The sequence below is a fragment of the Sciurus carolinensis genome, chromosome 8 (genome assembly GCF_902686445.1).
Source record: "Sciurus carolinensis chromosome 8, mSciCar1.2, whole genome shotgun sequence".
In the NCBI taxonomy this organism is placed as follows: Eukaryota; Metazoa; Chordata; class Mammalia; order Rodentia; family Sciuridae; genus Sciurus; species Sciurus carolinensis.
In genome coordinates this window covers 57,930,472-57,952,576 of record NC_062220.1, presented here as the reverse complement: position 1 = coordinate 57,952,576, position 22,105 = coordinate 57,930,472, and the positions used below count along the sequence as shown (strand labels likewise).

The 22,105-nt window shown below is 33.5% G+C and overlaps 1 protein-coding gene across 2 annotated transcripts in view; it reads right to left on the bottom strand.

Annotated features, from left to right (window-relative positions):
* Sema3e (semaphorin 3E) overlaps positions 1-22,105 on the bottom strand; it is a 269,653-nt gene that overhangs the window by 80,016 nt on the left and 167,532 nt on the right. For both annotated transcript variants that reach the window (XM_047562566.1, XM_047562567.1), the window contains 2 exons: positions 20,552-20,611; positions 18,291-18,410 (listed from right to left, as the gene is read on the bottom strand). In XM_047562566.1, coding sequence (XP_047418522.1) covers positions 18,291-18,410; positions 20,552-20,611 — 180 coding nt within the window. The remainder of the gene's footprint in view (positions 1-18,290; positions 18,411-20,551; positions 20,612-22,105) is intronic.

Genomic DNA, 22,105 nt, shown 5'->3' with positions numbered 1-22,105 from the left:
CAGTGCCATCTACTGACAAAGTTTGTCATAATAGGGACTCATTCTGCAGAACCCCTTCCACCTTGTCACATGACATAACCTAAACCCAGTAGTAAAATCTCATTTCCTTTGTCATATTTTACTGTGTATAAGCAAGTTACTGGTCCTGCTCACTAAATGAGTGAATTCTACAAGGATGTGGGTCCTTGGGGAACATCATAGAATTTGTTCTTCCAATGCTGTATTCTAGATAACCACCAAATAATGGCAAAGACACAAATGTTCCTCAGTTGGTGAGTGGATAAGCAAATCATGACACAACCATGCTACAGGCTACTAGTCAGCAAAACAAAACAAACAAACAAACAAAAAAAGAGCAAACTATTTACAGACAACCACTTGGATGCATCTAAAAATTGTATACTAAGGAACAGAAACTACTGTCAAAGTTTTGTCAAACTACTGCCTTTAAAAGACAGTTCTCAAAAAAAATGCTATCAGAACAGATAGGTCTGTGATTGCAGAACCTGAGGAGACTCTGCCTGCAAACCTTGTTAGCAGTGAAGGTTAGGGACAATCTGTAAGTGGATAAAAATTCGTAGAATAAATGTATCAAATAAAAGTGAATTACACAAGATATAACATTAAATAATATTAAAGATAAAATTTTAAAACAAACAAAAAAGTTTGTGTATTTTATGTTCCTACCACAAAGAAGCATTAAGAGGTCCTGACTGAAGACATCACAACTGACTGGATATATTTTAAATTTTTGCTATTTTCATAGATGAAAATGTTTATTTTGTTATAAATTTGGTTACAATGAGCTTGCACATTTTATATACCTAGTAGGACACATATTGCTCTTTTGCTTACTTATCTTGATGTTCACTGTCCATTTATTTATTAGGTTCTTGATATATTTTTAATGCTTTATAGATACTTTTCAGAGTTCAGGATATTAATGTTTCACTTATTGCAACTGGTCCCTTTCTCTGTGACTTATGTGTTAAGTCTACTTATGATGTCTTTAAATACCATCTTTAATTTCTCCACTTAATCCAAGCATATCAATAATTTTTTTGTTTTGTTCTTAATATTTTCCTCTCCTGCTTAGAAGCTGATTAATAAATTATAAGTATGCTCTTGTACATCTTGTTTTAATTTTTTCTTTTTCTTTTTTAGTTGTAGATGGACACAATACCTTTATTTTATTTATTTATTTTTTATGTGGTTCTGAGGATTGAACCCAGTGCTTCACACATGCTAGGCAAGTACTCTACCACTGAGCTATAAACCCAAGCCCTTGTACTTCTTTTAATGCTTGATAATTTATGTCTTTGATCAAATACTACATTTAGTGTACTACAGAAATGTTTTTGTTTTGTTTTGTTTTGTTTGTTTGTTTTGGATAGAGACGAGAACATGCTTGTTTTTGAAAACTTATATAATCCCAAGAAATCCAGTCTAAGATGCCTGTGAAGACAGAGATGAGTTGGGTAACCCTAGAAAATGACCAAATTTGAAAGAAAAAAAAAAAAAAAACTCAGGAAATATCTGATAGAAAGCAGAGTACATTATATTTAGAAGTTGCAGTGAGGATGTAGATGTGAGAGACTGAGGAAACCAGAAGTGAATTACAAACAAATGAGACTGAGACTATCAAAGGCAGGAACCCACATCTTGGGCAGCTATATGATGATAGAGGAAAAAAAAAAGCTAAGACAAAACACAACCAATACTATAAGGCTGACACAGCAAAGAAGCATCCAGTTAATGTCCATAGTAACAGTAAATCCAAGAAGAGACAGCGTAGTGAGTGTACTTTTGTGCAGAAAACATACTAGTGTGGAGAAGGGAGGTGGATTAAGAAGCAGATAAAATCAGAAGTAGTACTCCAAGGACTGAATAAGAATTCATGGACAAAAACTCAAACACTTAGAACAGTGAAGAGTCCACTGGTGGCCTCTTCTTTATTGCTGACAGAAAAAAAAAATCACACAAAATCACACAAACAAACCATCATAGTTCTGTGAACTATAATAGGTCATAGCAGGATACTAGTAAGACAAACTACACACTGCTTTCCATGATTTAATCAACCATGGCTTTGTTCATTCCAGCTAAGAAAAGGTTTACCTTCACAGTCTGATAGATAGCCTACAGTTCTTTTCAGCAAAAGGTACAGGGAGATTTTTGGTACTGAAATGAAAGTTACAAATCTAAATGATGATTTATGACTTGTGTGGAAGAGGAAACAGTTGATGAGCAATTAGTCCAGAAAACTGAAATATCACATAAATATATGTATATATTTATATATGAATATCTATAAATTCCTATACATATACTTTTATACATGCAATCTTAAATTTCCAATATATATTGATTGAGCAATTCAAAAAACATTGAAAAATCATTTAAAGGCCTGACCATACCTAGTCTTAAATTTAAAAAGTAAACTTAACACTGAATTCTACTCAATCATATTTCATAGATTCATATCAATTCACCAACTAGCTGAAGATCTACTAAATAACAGGTTATAGATAAACTTTTAATGAATAATTTCTATGGCTACTGCCAGCATTATATTTGGACATAAAGTTGCAGAGATAGAAATGGCAGGCTATTCCTGAGAGGCACTCTGGCATTCATAAAGAAATAATTCATAAGGTTTGTCAGTAGAATTATAATCCAAAGGAAAAGTAACTTCACCCAACAAAGCTTAAGATAGTCATCATAGAGGGTGTGTGTATGATATGAGTATTAAAGGAGAAGTTAGGGTGCTTCATGCAGGGAATAAGAGTGTCTTCCAAGTGAAATAATTATCATGAGCAAAGACATGTGCAAGGAGAACACAATGTCTTTGAAACCTGAGACAAAAATCTTGTCTCTCTCTTAGGATAACAGGAGTCATTAAGGTGGTATCTCCTCCTCCTGTTTTGGAGATTCTCCCTCTTCTGTTAATCTGAAAGTTCACTCTTATTATTAAAGAAACTGTTATCTTACAGTGCCTCTAGAAAATTATTTTATGAATAGATATCCAGAAGGCATAGAGTATGTAGATGGAGTATTCTGGATAGAGATCAAGAATGGGATAAGATGTGGTAATCAAAAAATGGATAAAGATAAAACTTTGTGAAGAAATAAGAATATTGAAGAAAGCATGCAATATAGGAACATACAAACCAAGGACAGAATTCCTGCAATCACCAAGACTATATGTCCAGCAAGGCAGAATATTCGGAATTTTTTTTTAACTATGGGGGAAATGGTCCTAAAAATAAAAAAAAAAAGGAAAATAGAAATTTCAAGTGCTGTCAAATGCAGCAGAGAAGTAGCATGGGATGAGTAAAGTGAATACAAATTTGGCAACCAGAAGGCTTTGGGTAACAATGATGGCAGCCAATTTGGCAGAGTGATAGATGCACCTTGGCTTGAAGAGTAAATGGACATTGAGAAAGTGCAGATGGCAAGTACAGACTATTTACAGAGAAGGCTGGAGACAGTAATGTTAGAAAACAGCTTGGGGCCAAGCAGAGTTTAAGGAAAGCTTTTCTTTCATAACTTTTATTTTACAATGGAGAACATTAATTTTTTATATATTTTGGAAGAAAGGGAAAGAGATGGAAATTATATCTGGTGGATCAAAACAATGAAGAAATAAAAAGATATGATCAAGGGCATTGGTAGAATAAATAATCTCAAAGAGAAGAGTGAAGTCTTCAGAAACACAGACACACATAGCATGGAATATTTGAATTCAGATATACAAAAGAGGGAGAGGCTGAGGATTTTTACTTTATGGCCTTCATTTGCTTTTTATTATAGGAGTATATATAGAATGCTGAGGATTAAGAATTGTGTAAGCTGCATTGGAGGTATAAAGTTAACATCTCTGTGTACTTAATACATTCCAGTTCTTAGACCCACTGTTTCCTATATAGGACCTCAGAAAATCCATACGACTCTGGCAAGCTAGATTTTTTTTTAGTTATATTTCTATTTATTATCATTATCAATCATTATGAATTATAGATAATTGTATATACTATACTTTTTTATGGGAAGGCAGTGCAGTAGATTTGTTTAGATCAGCCTCATCACAAACATGTTATCAGTATTGCACTACAACATTATGATTGGCAAGGTAGATATTAAAATAGAGACTTCAGTTTACTGGTGAGGAAACTGAATCTGAGTTTACACATTGACCCAAGGTCATACGGAAATTGGGTAGCATAATTCAGACTTGAAATTTCATTTTTCCAGTCCCAAAGTTTGTGTTCCTTCCACTACAATCTACCTCTTCCAATCTCTAGAATAGCAGTGACTCGGGCAAAGCCTCCTGAGGAGACTATATCAGGATGAGACTATACCTTGTTCACTTTTCCTCAGAATGCTGTTCCAGAAATAAAACTGAATTTATGTATTGATAAATCAATTATTATAGACTACTCAGTCTGTTGAATGTTTCAGATATGAGAATTGAGATGAATATATGAAACCATTTTTAACATTTTAATCAGTAAAAAAGATGTTTCTAGAAAAAAAAAGACACCTATCACAGTTTCTATGTTTACTCTAGGTACAAAATGAAAAAGGTATTTAGGAAGATAGAGATAGGAAACTAGGGTCTTCATGTGCTCCCCAATGGTATTGATGAGGCAGTGAGTGCGGGAAAAGCAGAAGTCAGTAGGGTCAGTAAAAACAGGCACCAAGGTCACAGTGGTAAGTGACCTTACAACAGCTGGTTTTCCAACAGCAGGCTGATGAAGAGTCTCATTCTGTTTGAGGTTTTTCATAATTTTGGTTTTCATTTTTTTGTGAGCAAGTGATGTGATGAGCAGCACATCAAGGATCCTGTCTGCCTATGGAACTCCTCATTTTCTCTTTTTCTGCCTAGTTGTTTCATCTGTACAAGTGCCCAAAATAAAGTTTCTGGGAAACTAACAATGTAGAATTTTGAAAGTTAACACAATAACTGAATAAAATTAAAGTTTACTTACATTTAAAATGTGCTTTCATTTCCGTTTGGAAAGTAAAACCTGACAAAATTCAGCTTGCCTTCCTGGAATGAGCATTTTAATTAAGCCAATATTTTAATTAGGCCACCAAATTTAACTCTGTGTACATCTGTTCTATATCACGTCTGAGTTATCAACACAGGGTGTGACTGAATTTATAACTGATTTCACTTGACTACACTAATAAAATTTAGGTTGGTGGAGAGAAGCCAAAGTATAACTTAATCACCTAATAGTACTCAAATGTCTAACTGAAAATAAGAAAGTCCCACCCGACTAACATGTTTCCTCCTTGTAGTCATTAGGTTTCAAAGAGTGGCAAATCCATCTATAGAGTTGGAGAATTTTAACATCTTACAATTTTTTTTCATAATTTCTCCAGTTATTTTCAGAAGATTCTGAAAACTGAATTCATTCAGTTTAAAACCTGAATCCATTTGACAATATTTCCAAGGTAAAAAAAAGGCTAATGCAACTACTACAGAACATTCCCCATTGCAATATCACTGGAAAAAGAAAATAAATCATCTGGTTATATTATAAAAGTAAAATGTGAGAACTATAAGTATAATTAATTTTTGGCATGAGGTACAAAGACCAAATGCAGAAAGTCTCTGATTTCTCTTTGTAAATGACATACTGTATACACTGTCCTTTATATTCTTAATGCCCTTTATAAAGAGAATTACATCACAATATATCTCAAAGCTCAAAAGGTTTATTTTAAAAAGTTAACAAAATAGCTATTTTTATTAAGCATTTAACTTACTGCTGGACTAAATTATATGTGATTTTAACTTTTGACTATTTTAACATTTGGTATTCATATTTTATATTTAATTAATTTTACATACATATTTAAATTTAAATTCTCCTACTGACTCTAGGAAGACAATTTATTGAATCCTAATAAAATATCTAGTTAAATTTCACAGACACAAAATGAAAAAAAAAATCACATATTCCTGAATCTATTCTATATGCTGAGAATTATATGACACTTTTTTTTTTTTTCTGGACACTTTTTTTTTTTCTGGACTTACCTTGAGTGTCAAGCAGTTAAATGTCATGATCAGGATATAATGATTTTTATTCTCCCTCTCAATTTCTTGTTTCCTACCACTTCCTTACATATAATCCTATTGTTTCTTACAACGTATCCCGCAGGTTTTAGTACAACCCTTGCTTAAATTTCCTGTTTTAAAAGGCAAAAGAAAGGAATCATCATAGGAACTAAATTTCACTGAATATTTTCTCTATACAGAACACTGAACTGCCTATTTTACATTTTCTCCCTCATAAAATCCCTCAACAAATCGATTTGGCATATGTCAAAAATGCCCTCAAATGGCCAACTGAACACTCAAATCAAAAGTGACTCAAAAATCCTAAGCTTCAATAAACACATGAAAAGGTCCTCATCTTTCTGAGTCAGCAAAAAATAAATAAATAAATAGAGCCACAATGTGATACCACACACTCATCAATTTCACCAGAGAAATTACAGATGTCACCAAGTACTGCAGAGAATAGAGTAACTGGAAATATACATGAAATCAGTACAATGACCAGAAAATGGTTTAATAGTATTTACTAAAGTTGAACATATGCATCTTAGATGACCCACCAATTTCACTGTAAGCATACACTAAGCAAAAATATATGAAACATGATCACCAAACAACATGGCCAAGAACACTCATAGCAGCATAATAACAGAACAGTTGTAAGCAACCCAAATGACTGGAAAAAGAATGGTTAAATAAATTGAGGTATATTCATACAAAGAAATATTATACAGCAAGGATGACATATAAACTGAAACTACACACAGCACATATAAACCTCTGCAAATTATTGAGTAAAAGAAGCTGAGCACACAAAAATACATGCTGTATGTCCCAATTAAATAAATTTCTAAATGCAGTGAAAATAATCTATGGTGACAGAAATCAGAATAGCGGTTATATGAGGGGGTAAGCAACTAGAAAGAAGAATGGCAGGGACTGTGGAGTGCAGGTGCTCTTTCTTGACCTGGACACTGGTTATATAGATGTGTACCATGTTTTCAAACTAATCACATGTACATTTTTAACCTGGACACATCTATCCATGCATTTTAGAAGTCAGCAAAAAACTATAAAGAATATTTCTGCTCTATGTTTAATTTATGTTTTAAAGATCAGAAAAGTAAAAAAAAAAAAAAAATGAATGTCAGTTATGCTACTGTCAAACTTTTCCAAGAGTAGACACAATCTACATAATTAAAAGAAAATTGGAGAGAGGGACTTATAAATTCTATTTTATACACATTTCTAATATAATTAGATACGTTTAAAAAAAAAGAAAACAAAATGAGCAAAATTTCACCAAATTTAACACAAAATGAACCTTTTATATATTTACAAGGAAGACCAAAAATTTCTTAATTTGAACTTGAGTCTTTACATCAAGGTAAGAATGTAACAAACCCATTCATTCATTCACTCTTTCTTTCCATAGTTACTGCATAACTACCGGATAGTAAGTAACTTAAGGGCTTTAAGGCAGTTCATACTCCTTCCAGTGCTTGAAAGACAAATGCAGATGTCTGTGAGGGCCAGGTGGGGATGACAAACTGGCAGACAGGCTGGGTGTAAGCGTGTATTGTGCGAGCAGTGGGGTCTGGGGAATACTGTTAAGCACACGACTCTGTGTAGGGAATGGGGCAGCAACTACTTAGCTCCAACTGATCTTTTCATGTGGGTCCAATGGAAATCACAATTCACTATGTGAAGCCAACCAGTTTTAAATGTAAGCACTTTAAAAGAAAACAAACAAGAAACACTGGCTGGGACAAACAAAGCACATCTGTGCACTGAATTGGGCATATGGCTTCCAGTTTATAACATCTGATCAAACGAAAGAGATGTGAATGCGTGCTGGGCCCCAGCCATGAGCAGCTCATTTGCCCTTTAGGTGCCAACCACACAAAGCACCCCACTCATTCTCCTCTTCTGGAGCTCTGTAGCCTCAGGATTGCTGGTTTAAAAATAAATCACTTCATCAAGTACATTATGGTTTATTCTTACTATGAAGTACCAGGCAGTCATTTAAGTGAATGAGGTAAGTTATTAAATCCATATATAGATATAAATAAATGCCCTTGAAATATTTTGAGGAAAAAATCAACAAAATTAAAATTAGAAATGGAAGAGGTGGTGGCACAGAAGTCAGCACTGTAGTACTTTCATTTATTATTTTATTGTCTCCTTCCATGTATTCAAATTTTTTAAGTGGAAAAGTTATTATAGCAGAATTCACTGTTCCCTAAGGATTATACTTGCTAGTTCTTTAATTAGTTACAGTTCTGGTTCAGCCTAAGTCTCCCCTGGACCTCATTCCCCGGTGGCCAATGGGAAAGTCATTCAGCAAGACAAGCTTCATCACCCCACTTCTCTCTGGGCCTTCTCTTTGCTCACAGGCACGTGGTACTGGAGAGCAAGGTTTCCTGCTAACCCCCTCACATGCAGAGACTGCAAAAGTGTGAGCTGTATATGACATCTGTCAAGCAGCCTATCTGCCTTTCCAGTAGCTCTAATAAAATCATTCTCAGATGAAAACTAGGATTTTGTTTTCCTTCACACTACAAAACCATTTAACCAGCTTTTACTAATAAGATTGATGGCAGAGAAATGCCTGAAGGAACAATCCCTCTATTCTGAGACACTTTTAAATAACCCTGGGGATTTTAAAAATCACAAAAATAATACATGGCAAGCTTCTGAAAAAAGTGTTATGCTCACCTTTTGATGCCCTGGGGATTCTGTCACTGCCCTTCCTATCAGCTGCACTGAAACATATCTTGATTTCAAGTGCAAAAAGCAGGAGAAACTGAAGTCCCATTAGACAAGGTGTATAATTTCTTTTAAAATATTGGTTATCATTTAATCTTTTAATCCTAATTTATAAATGGTAAATGTTGATATGATGTGACATAAGAGCTCAAATAGCCTTCTTCACCTATTCAAAAATATTCTTGCTTTTTAAAAAGAGCTCTTGATATATTTTCTTTATTGGATAGTTACTATTTTTCTGTAAATAAATTCCTTTTTCACATTTCACTTTTAATATATACTAAAATGTGTAGTACATCCCCATTCTCTCTACTTGAAAAAATATTATTACCAGGCAATATCCATTTTTGTTGTTCTTAATTTCCATTAGACTTCTAGTCAAAAATGAATACATACACACACACACACACATATATTTGACATACCACTTAGTCTGCAGGATATAAAAAACTCATAGATGGAGATAAAAACAAAATATATACCTAACTTTTAAATTGGTAAAATATTTCTATATATTATCTTCATCTAAATGTATCAGGAAATTAAAGACCAGAGTGACCCTTTACAACGTGTGACCAATATGGTTTATACAAATGTCTTGCTATAAATTATAATCTGGATTACGGTAAAGCAGGGGCTAGTTTAATATATAAAAATAATCTGAAAATAAAAATGTTGCCAAATACACATGCACATTTTCACACATTTATTCTAGTCAAATGGCCAGACTAGACTTCTACAAATTATGTTTAAATTGTTACCTTTAAATTTTTATTGATCAATTTGCTAAACAGAAATAAACAAAGCTCTACCACAAATTCATTAAAATAACAAATTTAAAAATCGTTAGGATTTTGTAGGTTTATAAGCAAGAGTTGACTTTAAACAAAACTGTTAAGTCAAGATATGCATAATTCTTTGTAAAACACAAAGAATATTGAATGCATGGTATATTTTGTAAAACAAAATGCTAATATCGGACATATAACTCAAATGAGTAACTTCTTAAAACTTTAGGAACTGATACAAGTTTTGACATTTTTTTTTAACTCTGCACAGTATAAACAGAAACAATCTATTAAGTCACAAACATTAGTTAAACACCGGCAGGGAAAAAATCTCTAATTTAAACACTCACTCATTTGTAACATAGGTTTCAATGTATATTGAATACTCATGTTTTCAATATTTATTAAAAATAAGAATTCCAGGTTTAAGGGATCCATTGGATAATATGTAAAATATATGCTCTAAAAGATAAGCATTCTGTTATATTTACATAGTAACCTCTTACAAATGTTTACAGAGATTATGAACAACTAGAAAAACATATCATTTCTAGTCTATAAAGTACAATGTACTCTCTTAGTAAGAATACAGCTTTGTTGTAGTTTTTAACATATTTTGAAAGAGATATTTACTCTCTAGAGATATTTGTATAACCCTTATGATTTGAAGCCAATGATATTCAAATTTAAATAGCTACGCTGCTAACTTCTACACTAGAGAAAACTTATATCACAATCATGATAAAAATCATGAAATTCATTTTTAATTTCTTTTGGTGCAAAGTACATTTGCATGGCTAAATTTAGTCTGCATACTTAAAAAGTGATATAAATATGCTTTAAAAAATTGCACTAAGAAAGTATACTCCACACTTATAAAATATGGTATCAGACTACATTCAAAAGTGTCTCTCAAGGACAACCAAATATTTCCATGTTTGGGCGTACAAATTCTGGAGCTGATCTATATATTCACATCTTAGTCTGTATAGTATTTGCAAGGAGAAAAGCAGGTTTCTTTAAGGGGAAAGTTATGGGCAAAGTTCAGAAAAGAATGATTTTTTTTTTTTTTTTTTGAAACAGGATGTCTCCAAATTGCCCAGGCTTGCTTCTAACTTGGAATCTTCCTGCCTCAGCCTCCCAATTTACTGAGATTATAGGTGTGTGCTAGACATCATGCCTGGTAAAAAATGACTTCATTTTATTTATCTTTCAAACTGTGGTTCTGCCCTTGTCCCCTTCAGAAATGTCTTTAAATACACTTGTAATATGCTTGTATTAACAATCTTCCTTTCATATGTAAAGGATGTAAAGAATATGTTTAGAATAGATAGAGTGCTAATAGCAGACAAAATTCCACTTCCAGGTATAGATTCCCTGAACAATCCCTTTCCCTTGAGTGTGGGTGGGTGGGACCTGTGAAATGGTTGGAAATTTCTCCCTAGATTATAGTACTTTATATCATGGAAATGATGAAAGTCATTGTCAGGACTAAGTCATGTGGACAGAGAGTCTCCTGCTGGCCTTGAAGAAGTATGCCGCCATGTTATGAAAGGAACTACACATAAAGGAACTGAGGTGGCTTCTAGAAGCTGAGAGTAGCCCCTGGCTGAGAGCCATCAAGAAAATGGGAACTCAGTCCTGCAACTAAAAGGAACAAATTCCGCCAACAACAACATAAACTTGGAATGTGACCATGAGCTCTGAAAAGATCACAGCCTAGGCAACACCTCTATTCAGCCTTGGGAGACCCTGAGCTGTGGAGTCCACTGAGCAGTGGCTGAATTCCTGCCCCCCAGAAACTGTGATAATTAGTATGTGTGTTCTAAGTGGCCAAATTTTAATGGTAATTTGTTATACAACGTGGAAAGCTAATACAAATAGCAACATGTTAAGATCACTCCACTGAATCAATGTGTGCTCAGAGAAACAGGTTGTTAAATAATGAAAGCCATTTTAATTTTGCAGGAATTCCAAGGTCTTTGCCAATTCTCTAGAAATTTATGTTGTATACCTAAACCTATGCTTTTTATTGTCTGAACCTTTATATGCACCATGTAATTTCATTTTCTTTGAGACATGAGTAAAATCAGAGGTAGACATGCTGGTATTTTATGGAAAACTTTATATTTGTATGTCATTTTATTATTTAAAAAGTATTTTAAGACTTTTGAGACAATAGCAGAAAAGGCATACATTTTATTCTCCATAAATCCTCTCTTAAAAACAGATTCGACTAGGTTTGCAAAATCAACTCTCATCAGCAACACCTATAGAAAAACTGGTTCTCAGGATTTCTCCACGAGCCCCCAAATATGAGCATGCGTGAATGAATTTCTGATAGCTATAAACCACACAGGTCATTAGTATCTCACAGAAGGAAGCACAGGGAATCAACCAGGTTTTGTAGACCTTAGAAGAAAAGACTCAAATTTCAAATGCTGACTAATAGTGAAGTGTTATTTTAGAGTAGAAGCTGAAAGTAGTAGGTTCAACCTTGAGGTGACTACAAGTGGTCTGTGGGAAGAATGAAATTCAGTGAACCCTCAAAAGCAACAGGCTTACATCCCTTCCAAGAAGAAAATGCTGAAAGTAGAAAACAAATTAAGAAAGGCAAAAAGAGAGTCAAGGAATAAGCCACATCTAGATTCATAGCCAATACTTGCCAACATGAAGCAGAACCACGAGCTCTAGAACCTGAAGTTACATGTCTATTCTGACCCATACTTCCCTCCCAAAGTTCAGGAAGGGTAATTTTATGTAAAAGTAAATTGTCTAGTAGGAAAAAGATTCTAGTATAATCCAGTATGATGTTAAAAGAGAAAAAGAATAAGGATCATATTAATAGTACCACAAGTACTGAAAGCTCATCAAAAGACATGTCAGAAAACAGAACTGAAGTATTTCAACAGAAGCTAAAATACATTAAGAAAAGGATAGCAGAATAAGAGAGTAACATAGCTTAAAGTTAGAAACATTCAGAAATTCAGAGATGACATGATAGAACTTGGAAAAGATTTTGAAATAGAAAAAATATGTTGAAAGGAAACATAAACTAGGAGGATATAAAAGGAAAAAACAAGATATAATACCTTATGAGGAAAAAAAGTGAAAATAAAAATAAAGCATAAAAGAAATGATTTGATCCAGATATCACCTACCATGGGATATCATTTTTTAAAAAAATGATACAATGATCATGTTAATATCCTGTGTACTTCTTGAATTTTTTATTATACATTTATAAGAAAAGTTAAAATAATGAAATATAGAGATAAAAATGATTGAGGGAAAGTCGGCTTCAATCCTTTATTTTAGAACATCATGGTCTGCATCACATTTTATTGAACTCCTCTCTTAAATGACTCCAAGTCTGTCTTAGTCCAGTGGACACTGGAACCTATAAGACTTCAAACTCCGGCCATCCCCTCCTCATTCTGCACTACATGGTTCTTCTGTTTTCCTACAAACCCTCCTAGACACTCCTCACTAACCTTTGTGGTTTTTTTCTCCTTTGCCAGCCTCTCAAATATTGGTGTTACATTCATCCATTTTCTCTTTTTACTCATATTCTCCTTTTAAGCACGATGTCATGCTTGAAGATTTTAGCTTTCACACACATACATACATGTACATACACACATGCACACACAGTAAATTATCAAATCTGCACTTGTAATTCAGACCTCTGTCCTGAGAAACAGTCTTTTATACCTGTCAACAAAATTTCTCCACTGAATATCCTATGGTTCTCCTCCCTGAAAAATATGCTCTCCTCCCAGCCCTTCTTGTTGCCGTAAGGTATGCAATCTTACCTTCTTATTTGATAAATAAGTTTTTTCTGTCATAGTAATACATTTTTTCACTACTCCTGAATCTTCCCCATATTTCTTTTTCTTAACTATTTTATTTCTTAATACAATAGACAATATTACTGTGGTTATTCAGTTACTTCTTAATCTCTTGTCTTATTATCTATCACCTTGCCGAAACTGCTCTGTCTATACCACTGATGATAAAAACTTTATTTTCCTTTCACAGTGTTATTCTGAGTTCATGCTAACCTGATTTTAACATATCTCTATCTTCTCATTCTCTGCTTACATTGATATCAGACATTCTACTGTCACCTAAATAATGGAATTTTCCAAGTTATTTTGAGAAAGTGAGCAGGAGGAAAAAGAGAGAGAAGGAATAAGACAGAGGAGACAGATTTCCTCAGAGGAGACCATCACCCCTACCCACAGATTTCAAAAACTCAATACATTCTGATAACAACTTCTCCTAGCTCCAGACTCAATGTTTCAAATAATTATACATGGAAATAATAATAATACTGAGCTTTGTTATACTCTCATAAGAACCTACTCTGCTTCCACAGCTCCCTCTTGCTCTTAAAAGTTGCATTTCTTACCAATCAAAGTGAGATAAAATTTGAATTGTTTTTAATTCCCTTTCATCTGCAATATCTGATAAAATGCTGTTGAATAATTTCGCCTGATAAACCTTCAGTTTCAGGCTTCCTTTTCTCTGCTATTGCAAAGACATTGCTCGGTACCTCCGTATTCTCTAATAAAGACTCTTATAAAAGCCTTCTTGAATTTCTTTCTGCCTTTCATCCTTCCCTGCTTGAATCAATCCAAATATTATTAATGTCATGTCAATCAAGTACTCTGTTCAAAACTTGTTCAAGTTCTCTACACTGTCTTTAAAAATAACTTCTAAATACCACTGTGTAGTATTAAAATCCTCCACCAATTTGTCCCAGATTTATCTCCTGCTGTTCCAAAGCAACTAGATAAATATCTGCAGACCCATCCCATAGATGGCTGCCTCTGAGTTTTTTAATCAAAGTACTTGCCTATAAAGATTTGTAATGTTTCATTCCCTCATGTAAAGTGACATCAAGCCTCCAAATGGTGTGTTTTGGGAATAAATCTCTTAACTGCTCTTACTGTATGGTCACAAGTTCCTCTTATGACATAAAGGTAATTCTTCTCAAAATATATCATATTTGATGTTTAGATAATTATAAGAGAAATTATCTTGGTCATAAATATTTGAATATTGTTTAAATAATATTCAACCATATTAAAAGATTCTAATGAGTTAACTACTTAATTTATATTAAATACTTAGGTAAGTATATGAGACAAAATATTCAACATCATGCATGTTTCAGTTCTGTTAATGCTAGCACAACTTGTATGGACTAACTTTTCCACAGATAGTGACAAATTATGTTTTTTAAAAAAGTTGAAAACCAACTATTGAAGGCACTTGAGCTTAGTTAAGAACAAACTGGAGAGTTTTTCAGTTGAGGATATTCTCTCATTCATGTGGAGACAAATGGCAAGAACTCAAGTAGAAAGTCACAGATTTATCACCTTTTATAGTCATAGAGCCAAGACTTAAAGTATAGGATCGGTGAAAAATAAAGGAATATATCTAGAAAACTTGAAGAGGTCATTATCTCCCAAACCTTCCATAGATGCCTGAATTATATATGCAAGCAGACCATGAAAGTTGTGGTTAGAAAATTGAAAATACTGGCATCTGCCCATTGCAAGGGAGTTTTGAGTACAGTCCAGCCAAGTAAGGTACCTTCTAGAACAAAAAATCAACCCTCTTCAAAATAAAATAGAATTCAGAATCTTGAAAACACATAATCTATAATGTCAAGTACACAATAAAAATTACTATTGCTGCAAAGAAATACAAGATTCATAGTCAAGAGAAAAAGAAATTAAGCTAAACTGTTCTTAAATGATCAGAAGTGAGAGTTAGCATATAAGGACTTTAAAACTGCTGTTCAAAACGTATTTGAGAACTTTAAGGAAAATATAATCATAATGAATAAAAATAGTGTAGAATATAAAAAATGGAAACTACAAAAATAATTCTGGAACTGAAAAGTGTGACATGCATATGGAACATTTTTTTCTTATTTTTCACAGACTGCATTTTGATTCATTGTACACAAATGGGGTACATTATTTCATTTCTATGGTTGTGCACAATGTAGATTCATACCATTTGTGTAATCACACATGTACATAGGGTAATGAGGTCTGTCTCATTCCACCATTTTTCATACCCCCCTCTCTCTCATTTCCCTCTACATAAAGTTCCTCCATTGGAGAATATCATGCTAACTGAAATAAGCCAACTCCAAAAAACACAAAGGCCTAATGTTTTCCCTGATAAGTGGATGATGATATATAATGGGGTTGGGGGAGGTGGGGAGTGAGAGAGAAGAATGGAGGAACTTTAGATTATGTATGGAACATTAATGAGTTGAACTTTACAGCATATTGGAGATAAAAGCACAGAAAAAAAAATGAAGTCATCTGTGATACAATGCCTAGAAGACTAACAAATATACGTACATACTGGAGTTCAAATATATGCATACTGAATATGCATACTGAATATATGCATACACACACATAAGAAAAGCAAAGAGTGAATGAATGAAGCAGAAAATTATATAAAGACATAATGGCCCAAAATTTACAAAACACGAATTTATGCATGCAAGAACATTGGTATCCTAAGAATTATAGATACAATTTCCCCTGCCACCTCTATACACAAAGTCAAACTATAGAAAAACTGTTGAAAGCAAACATAAAATTTTGGAAGATAAAACAGTTATAAATAGATTAACATCAAATGAGTGAAACATTAATTTACATTTAAAAGGAGCTTAAAAGACAATAAAACATTTTCAAAATATTAAAAGAAAAAAATGTAACTATTAAACCAGAGTCCTATATCCAGAGGAAATATTCTTTAAAAATAAAGGTCTTCTCACATCAACGAAAACCAAGAGAATTGTCATTAGCAGTTCTACACCACACCATGTACACATTCTAACTTTGTACATTTATATATATATATGTATGTATGTATGTATATATAATCTGATATATATATAAAATTTGGATATAATCTAATCTTACACTAACCTGATTTGTCATCTACATCTCTGTCTCAATTTCTCCTATTATATCATTTGTATTTCTTTAAAATATACTGTGATGCATTTATGTATGCTACTGAACTCTAATCATGTATCATGGCAAGTTAACATTCAAAATATCTTAATTAATCATCTTCCCTGTAAGGATAGATAACAGCTGAAGTACCTCAATCAGAGGCAGTCTCCAGAGGCAGCTATTAAGTACTTTGGTATTACTAATTATATTTGTATCTGAGTCTTAACTAGCATAAGGAGTCTCAGAAATGATTTTTCAGTGTTGTAGTGAATGGCGTTTTCCTTGTTTGCTAGACACATTTTATAGTCAGTGCTGCCTCTTAATAAATAGAATATGAGTATCAAGGGCTATTTGTCTATAGAATATCTAGATATCTATTTTATCTGTGCCCTCTTTTAATGTAGGATTATGATTCTAACCAAAAAGAAAGGTAACGATTCCTGACAATGGAATATACTTCAAATACTTCATGGTAAAATGGTGATTACGATACTTCAAAGTGTAAAAATGAATAAGAGCAAAGAATCCACCCAGCTTGTAGAAACAGATTTCAAGGCTGGTTTTTGAGCCTGCTTGTGAGTAAATGTTATATATGAGTGGTAAAAGTCAGTTGAAATTTGCTTCAATTCCCATTTCACACCATATCACCTAGTGTTAGGGACTCAGGGAAAGAAATGTACATTTTTTTCCCACTAATATATATATCTTAAGTCAGCTTGAAATCCTCCCCTCTCCTCCACTCTTCAACTCACCTGTCTGGGAAAAAGTAGTTACAGAATCAACAAGTCTTTGCATGTCCTTTGTAAAATACGAAATGTAGAATTTATATATATAAATTATTTGTGTGAACGTTTGTGTGTATCTGTTATGGTTTAGATATGAGGTGTCCCCCAAAAACTCATGTATGAGACAATGCAAGGACATTCAGAGGCAAAATTATTAGATTATGAGGTGTGTAACCAAGTTAGTAAATTAATCCACTGATACGGATTAAGTACAGGGTGACCACAGGCAGAGAGGGTGTGGCTAGAGGAACAGATCACTGAGGGTGTTGTGGGGGTTTACATTTTGGCCTTTGTGAGCAGAGCTCTCTCTCTGTTTCTGGTTGCCATGTGGTGAGCTACTTTCTTCCACCATACCCTTTTACTCTGATGCTCTGCCTTACCTTGGGCCCAGAGCTATAGAGTCAGTGACTGTGGATTGAATCTCTGAAACCATGAGCCAAAATAAACTTTTCCTTCTTTAAAGTGTTCTTTTCAAGACTTTTGGTTATGGCAATGCAAAAGTTAATTAAAACAGTAAACATGTATATTTATCTCTATCTATATACTCTCACATATATTCCACTTTAATAAAAATATACATTAGAACACAATAGGGAACACGGTTTGATTTTAAGAATTGCTTTTTTATGTGAACAAATTAAGCAAATAAAATTGTTCAGTGAATGAATAAATAAAAAAATAATCAGTTCACAGATTTATAACTGATAAGGGTTTTAAAGGTCCAGAGAGCATTTCTCTATCTGGAACAAAAAAATCAGTGCATTTTTTACTATTTCTGTCTTTCTGAGGAAGAACTACTACAACCTTTGTTTTAAAACAAAGTTATTTTAAGTATCACTTTTATTGGTGGCAGTGAATGATATTATCTTACCTCCAAATGGTATCCAACTCTGATGAAGGCACAAAGTGGGTCAAAAGCTCCAGTACCACAGGTCAGAAGGTGTGTCCTATTATAATGATGTAAAACCCGAACATAATTTGCACATTCACTCTAAAGCAGAATCAAAATGAAAGAAATTGGTTAATGTGATACAAATGTTTAGCCCTTTTGGATTTTTGTTTTCTCTAACCCTTTATCCTACCTCCTCTTTTACCATAAGTTGCCTTCAGGGGAGGGTCAAAGGGGGCAGATAAGAAAAAGATAAAGGAAGAATAAACCAGTGACACACATTTTAGCACAGAAGTGTGAATTCCATTTTATAATAGAAGCAAAGCATTTTTCTTGTATTCTAGATCACAATTTTTTTTAAAAAAGCACTGCTTAGAAATGTATTCAGGCAAAAAAAAATGTGCATGGCAAAATGCTATTAATTTAAAAAATAACATAATGCTATTATTTTTAAAAATAACATAAACAATGAATCAACACAAGATTGGAAAACCAAATATTAGAGAAGGTTTCATTATTCAGAAGGAAATACATGCAGACTATAGGGCATTACAGAATTTTGATATCTGGAAAATATGACTTATGTCCTCAAATCCACAAATTCATATAAATCATTTCTAAGAGGATTTTCAAATAAATAGAAAACTAACCAATGGAAATAACATCTCACTTTTAAGGCATCTTTTAAGATTACTATAGCTGTGAGATTACTATCCATGTTTCAATAAGCTTTTTCTAGGAAGGATCAGACAGTAAACATTTCATTTGCTGGGCCATCTGATCTCTGGTGCAATGACTCATTTCTGCAGCTATAGCACAAAACAACCATAGGTAAAACAAAAATGAACATGTGTGTCTGTGTTCCCATAAAATTCAACAAACACCAACTACAGGCTGCATTGGACCCAGAAGCTTCAGTTTATTAACACTAGTTTTGAATGTAAGCTTTTTGAGCACAGAATCCTTATTTTACATATCATTGCATTCCCCAATCAAACACAGTATCTATAAGATACATGCTTAAGAACACTTTAATACACTAGTTATAGTGGAGTTTTATGATTAAGACATTGAATACCAAAATGTTTAGAATTGTTTTAAAACCAATTTGACTAGTTAATTCAAACTCCCTCTTGGAAAATTAGGCATTACTATTTCATTAAAAATAAATTAGGAAAGAAATACTAAACTCTTTAAATGTCAAATATTACTTTGAAAAAAATATATGAATCATTAAATGCAAAGTTGTATAAGGACAGGTTGTGATTTCAACACTTTAAGGTCTCATATAACAATATTAGGATGGAAAGACAAGCAGATTCACTTCATTGTAAGTGATTCTTATGACGTCATATGGATGTTCCTTTAAAAGAATAAGGAACTAAACTGATTGTTCGGGGCACAGATATATTATTTAATTTCCCACTCTTAAAACATTTTATTCTGTAAATGAGCCATGTTGTTGATAAAATCTGATCTTTCAGACATGATGAAAATATTCTGTCCTGAGATTTCTGTAAGTACTTGCTTTTCTTCTGTTGACACTGTCACCTCTTAAAGAGTGAGCCAATTAGGACACATTTTGGCTCAGTTGAGCTTAGAGTGACATGGTCTAAGAGTATGTTCAATTAGTCAGCATCATGCTGTGGGCTAAGGCAGCAAGAATGTGTTAACTCAGTCCTTGGCTATGACCCAGTTGCTACAGAGAATTAAGAACTGGGGCTCTGTGTTAGTCATTTAAATGGCATTTTCTTTCCCTAGTAAGAAAGGATAAGTTCAAAGAGAGTGAGAGATGCAGTCCTTCCTCCCAGATGTGTACTACATTAGATCAGCCACCCACTCCTAGTAACTGAAGTCCTTGCACTTCTGTTGCAGTGTGTCAGGGATGGTTCCCTTCACAAGTTTCACAGAAGCTATGCAGAAATGGGATGTTGCTTCTCATACTAGGAAAGACCCTAAAAATATTTCGAAAGCAGTAAAGCACATTTATTGCCTTTGTCTCCTCACACTTTGTGTTCTTGCTCCTCTAGAACTGGATGACAGCTCAGCTCCTTTTAACTCTACATTGAAATTAATTTTTATATAATTTTAGATTTACTATATGTATATATTTACATTTCTCTTCATAAACCAAATTGCATTTATGTTTTCCAAGACTAAATAAAATTTAAATGACTCGGTCCTTTGTACTTGATCAGGAATATATGTGACGATTTGTGCAATTTGCAATCAATAGTACTTACCGCATCTTTTCCTTTCATTATGCATTCTTCTATTTTTACGGCTGTACTAGGCCAGTGTATCTGAAAGAGAAGATAATGTACTATTATGGCATCTGCATATATAAATAAACCACACTGAAAAACCATTTCATTTTCTTCTACAATTCAATGTTTCCATTTTGTTCTGTTTCCTGAGAAGATAAAATAAGATGTTACCATCTTCACATAATTATTTGCACAATAAGAAACTTATCTTTGATTTTTTACTTCATCCTGTTCCCTCTCCCCCTCTCCATCAACACATGCCATAATCTTTTTGTAGCTTCAGTCCTTCAAGGCTGGTCACCCTTCAACCAGTCCTTCCCTGTATTTAACCTGCTGAACCCTCTGCCTTCAGTCTTTCTCCTGAACCCTACTGCACTTTTACTATGTAGCACAGAAACTGGTGTGTAATGGACTAAATAATCCTTGCTGAACAAAAGGATCAAGGATGAGTGACTCTTTAAATACTAATTTATAATGCATCACCTGTTAATACACCACACTCTATCTTTGATTCTTATTTAATTCATCGTTTATCAGTTTCTAACTGAATTTCAGAAAGTTTTCATTTATATTTCAAGTTTCTTGGCTTCCTTCTTAAAAAGAGAGTGTATCAAATACATCTTTTTCTTCTCTAGCAATAGCTAGCAATTTGCTGAGATCACAGGCAGAAATCCATTAGAACTTATTCCACCAATTTGACTGTGACATTTAATTTATCTTTAAGGAAATCGTTTTCTTTGTAATTTTCTTTTCTCAGACTCCTTTTCCCCTATTTTTGCTTAAACCGTAGAATCAATCATACTATATGCCAGACATTGTGCTAATAACTTTGTTTTTTCATTTTGCTTTGTAAATTCCTGTGCAGATTTTTGTTACAGTACTCAAGGCATGGCTCACTATCATCACTGGTCTTGAAAGACCCCTTTCTTATTTTGACTGTTTATTTCCATCCCTTTCCACCCTCTGCATTCTACTTACATTCCTCCAGGATATAACTATTTTATCTTCCTACTGGGTACATTTTTGTTTGTTTGCAGCATATATTTTTTAAGTATATACTACCGCTTTTGTGCATATGTTTCTAATTTATGTAAATGACATTGAATTTTATACCTTATATTTTATCATCCTTTTCACTAAGAACTGGGTTTTAAATAGTCTCCATAGTCTTCTGTGCCCATCTGGTCTGTCATTTCTGATTGTTTTGTAATGACTGGGGTATGCATCGCACACATTTTCTTATCTACCCTTCCAGGGATGAATGCCCAGATGGCCTCCAAATCTCTACCACATCAACATTGTTACCTTTTTGCACAAGCTTTCTTGGGATATGGGTAAGAATACCATTGGTATGTATAACCAGGAGAGGAATTACTGAGTGCTCAGGTAAGCAGACATTGATCTGCAAATGTAGTGTCAGGCTGCTGTCCAGAATGGCAGCATGTCTATACCACCAATCCAATATCCCCAATCCTCACTTGGCATTATCAATAGTATAATTTTTGTGCTAAGCATTTTAAATACAATATC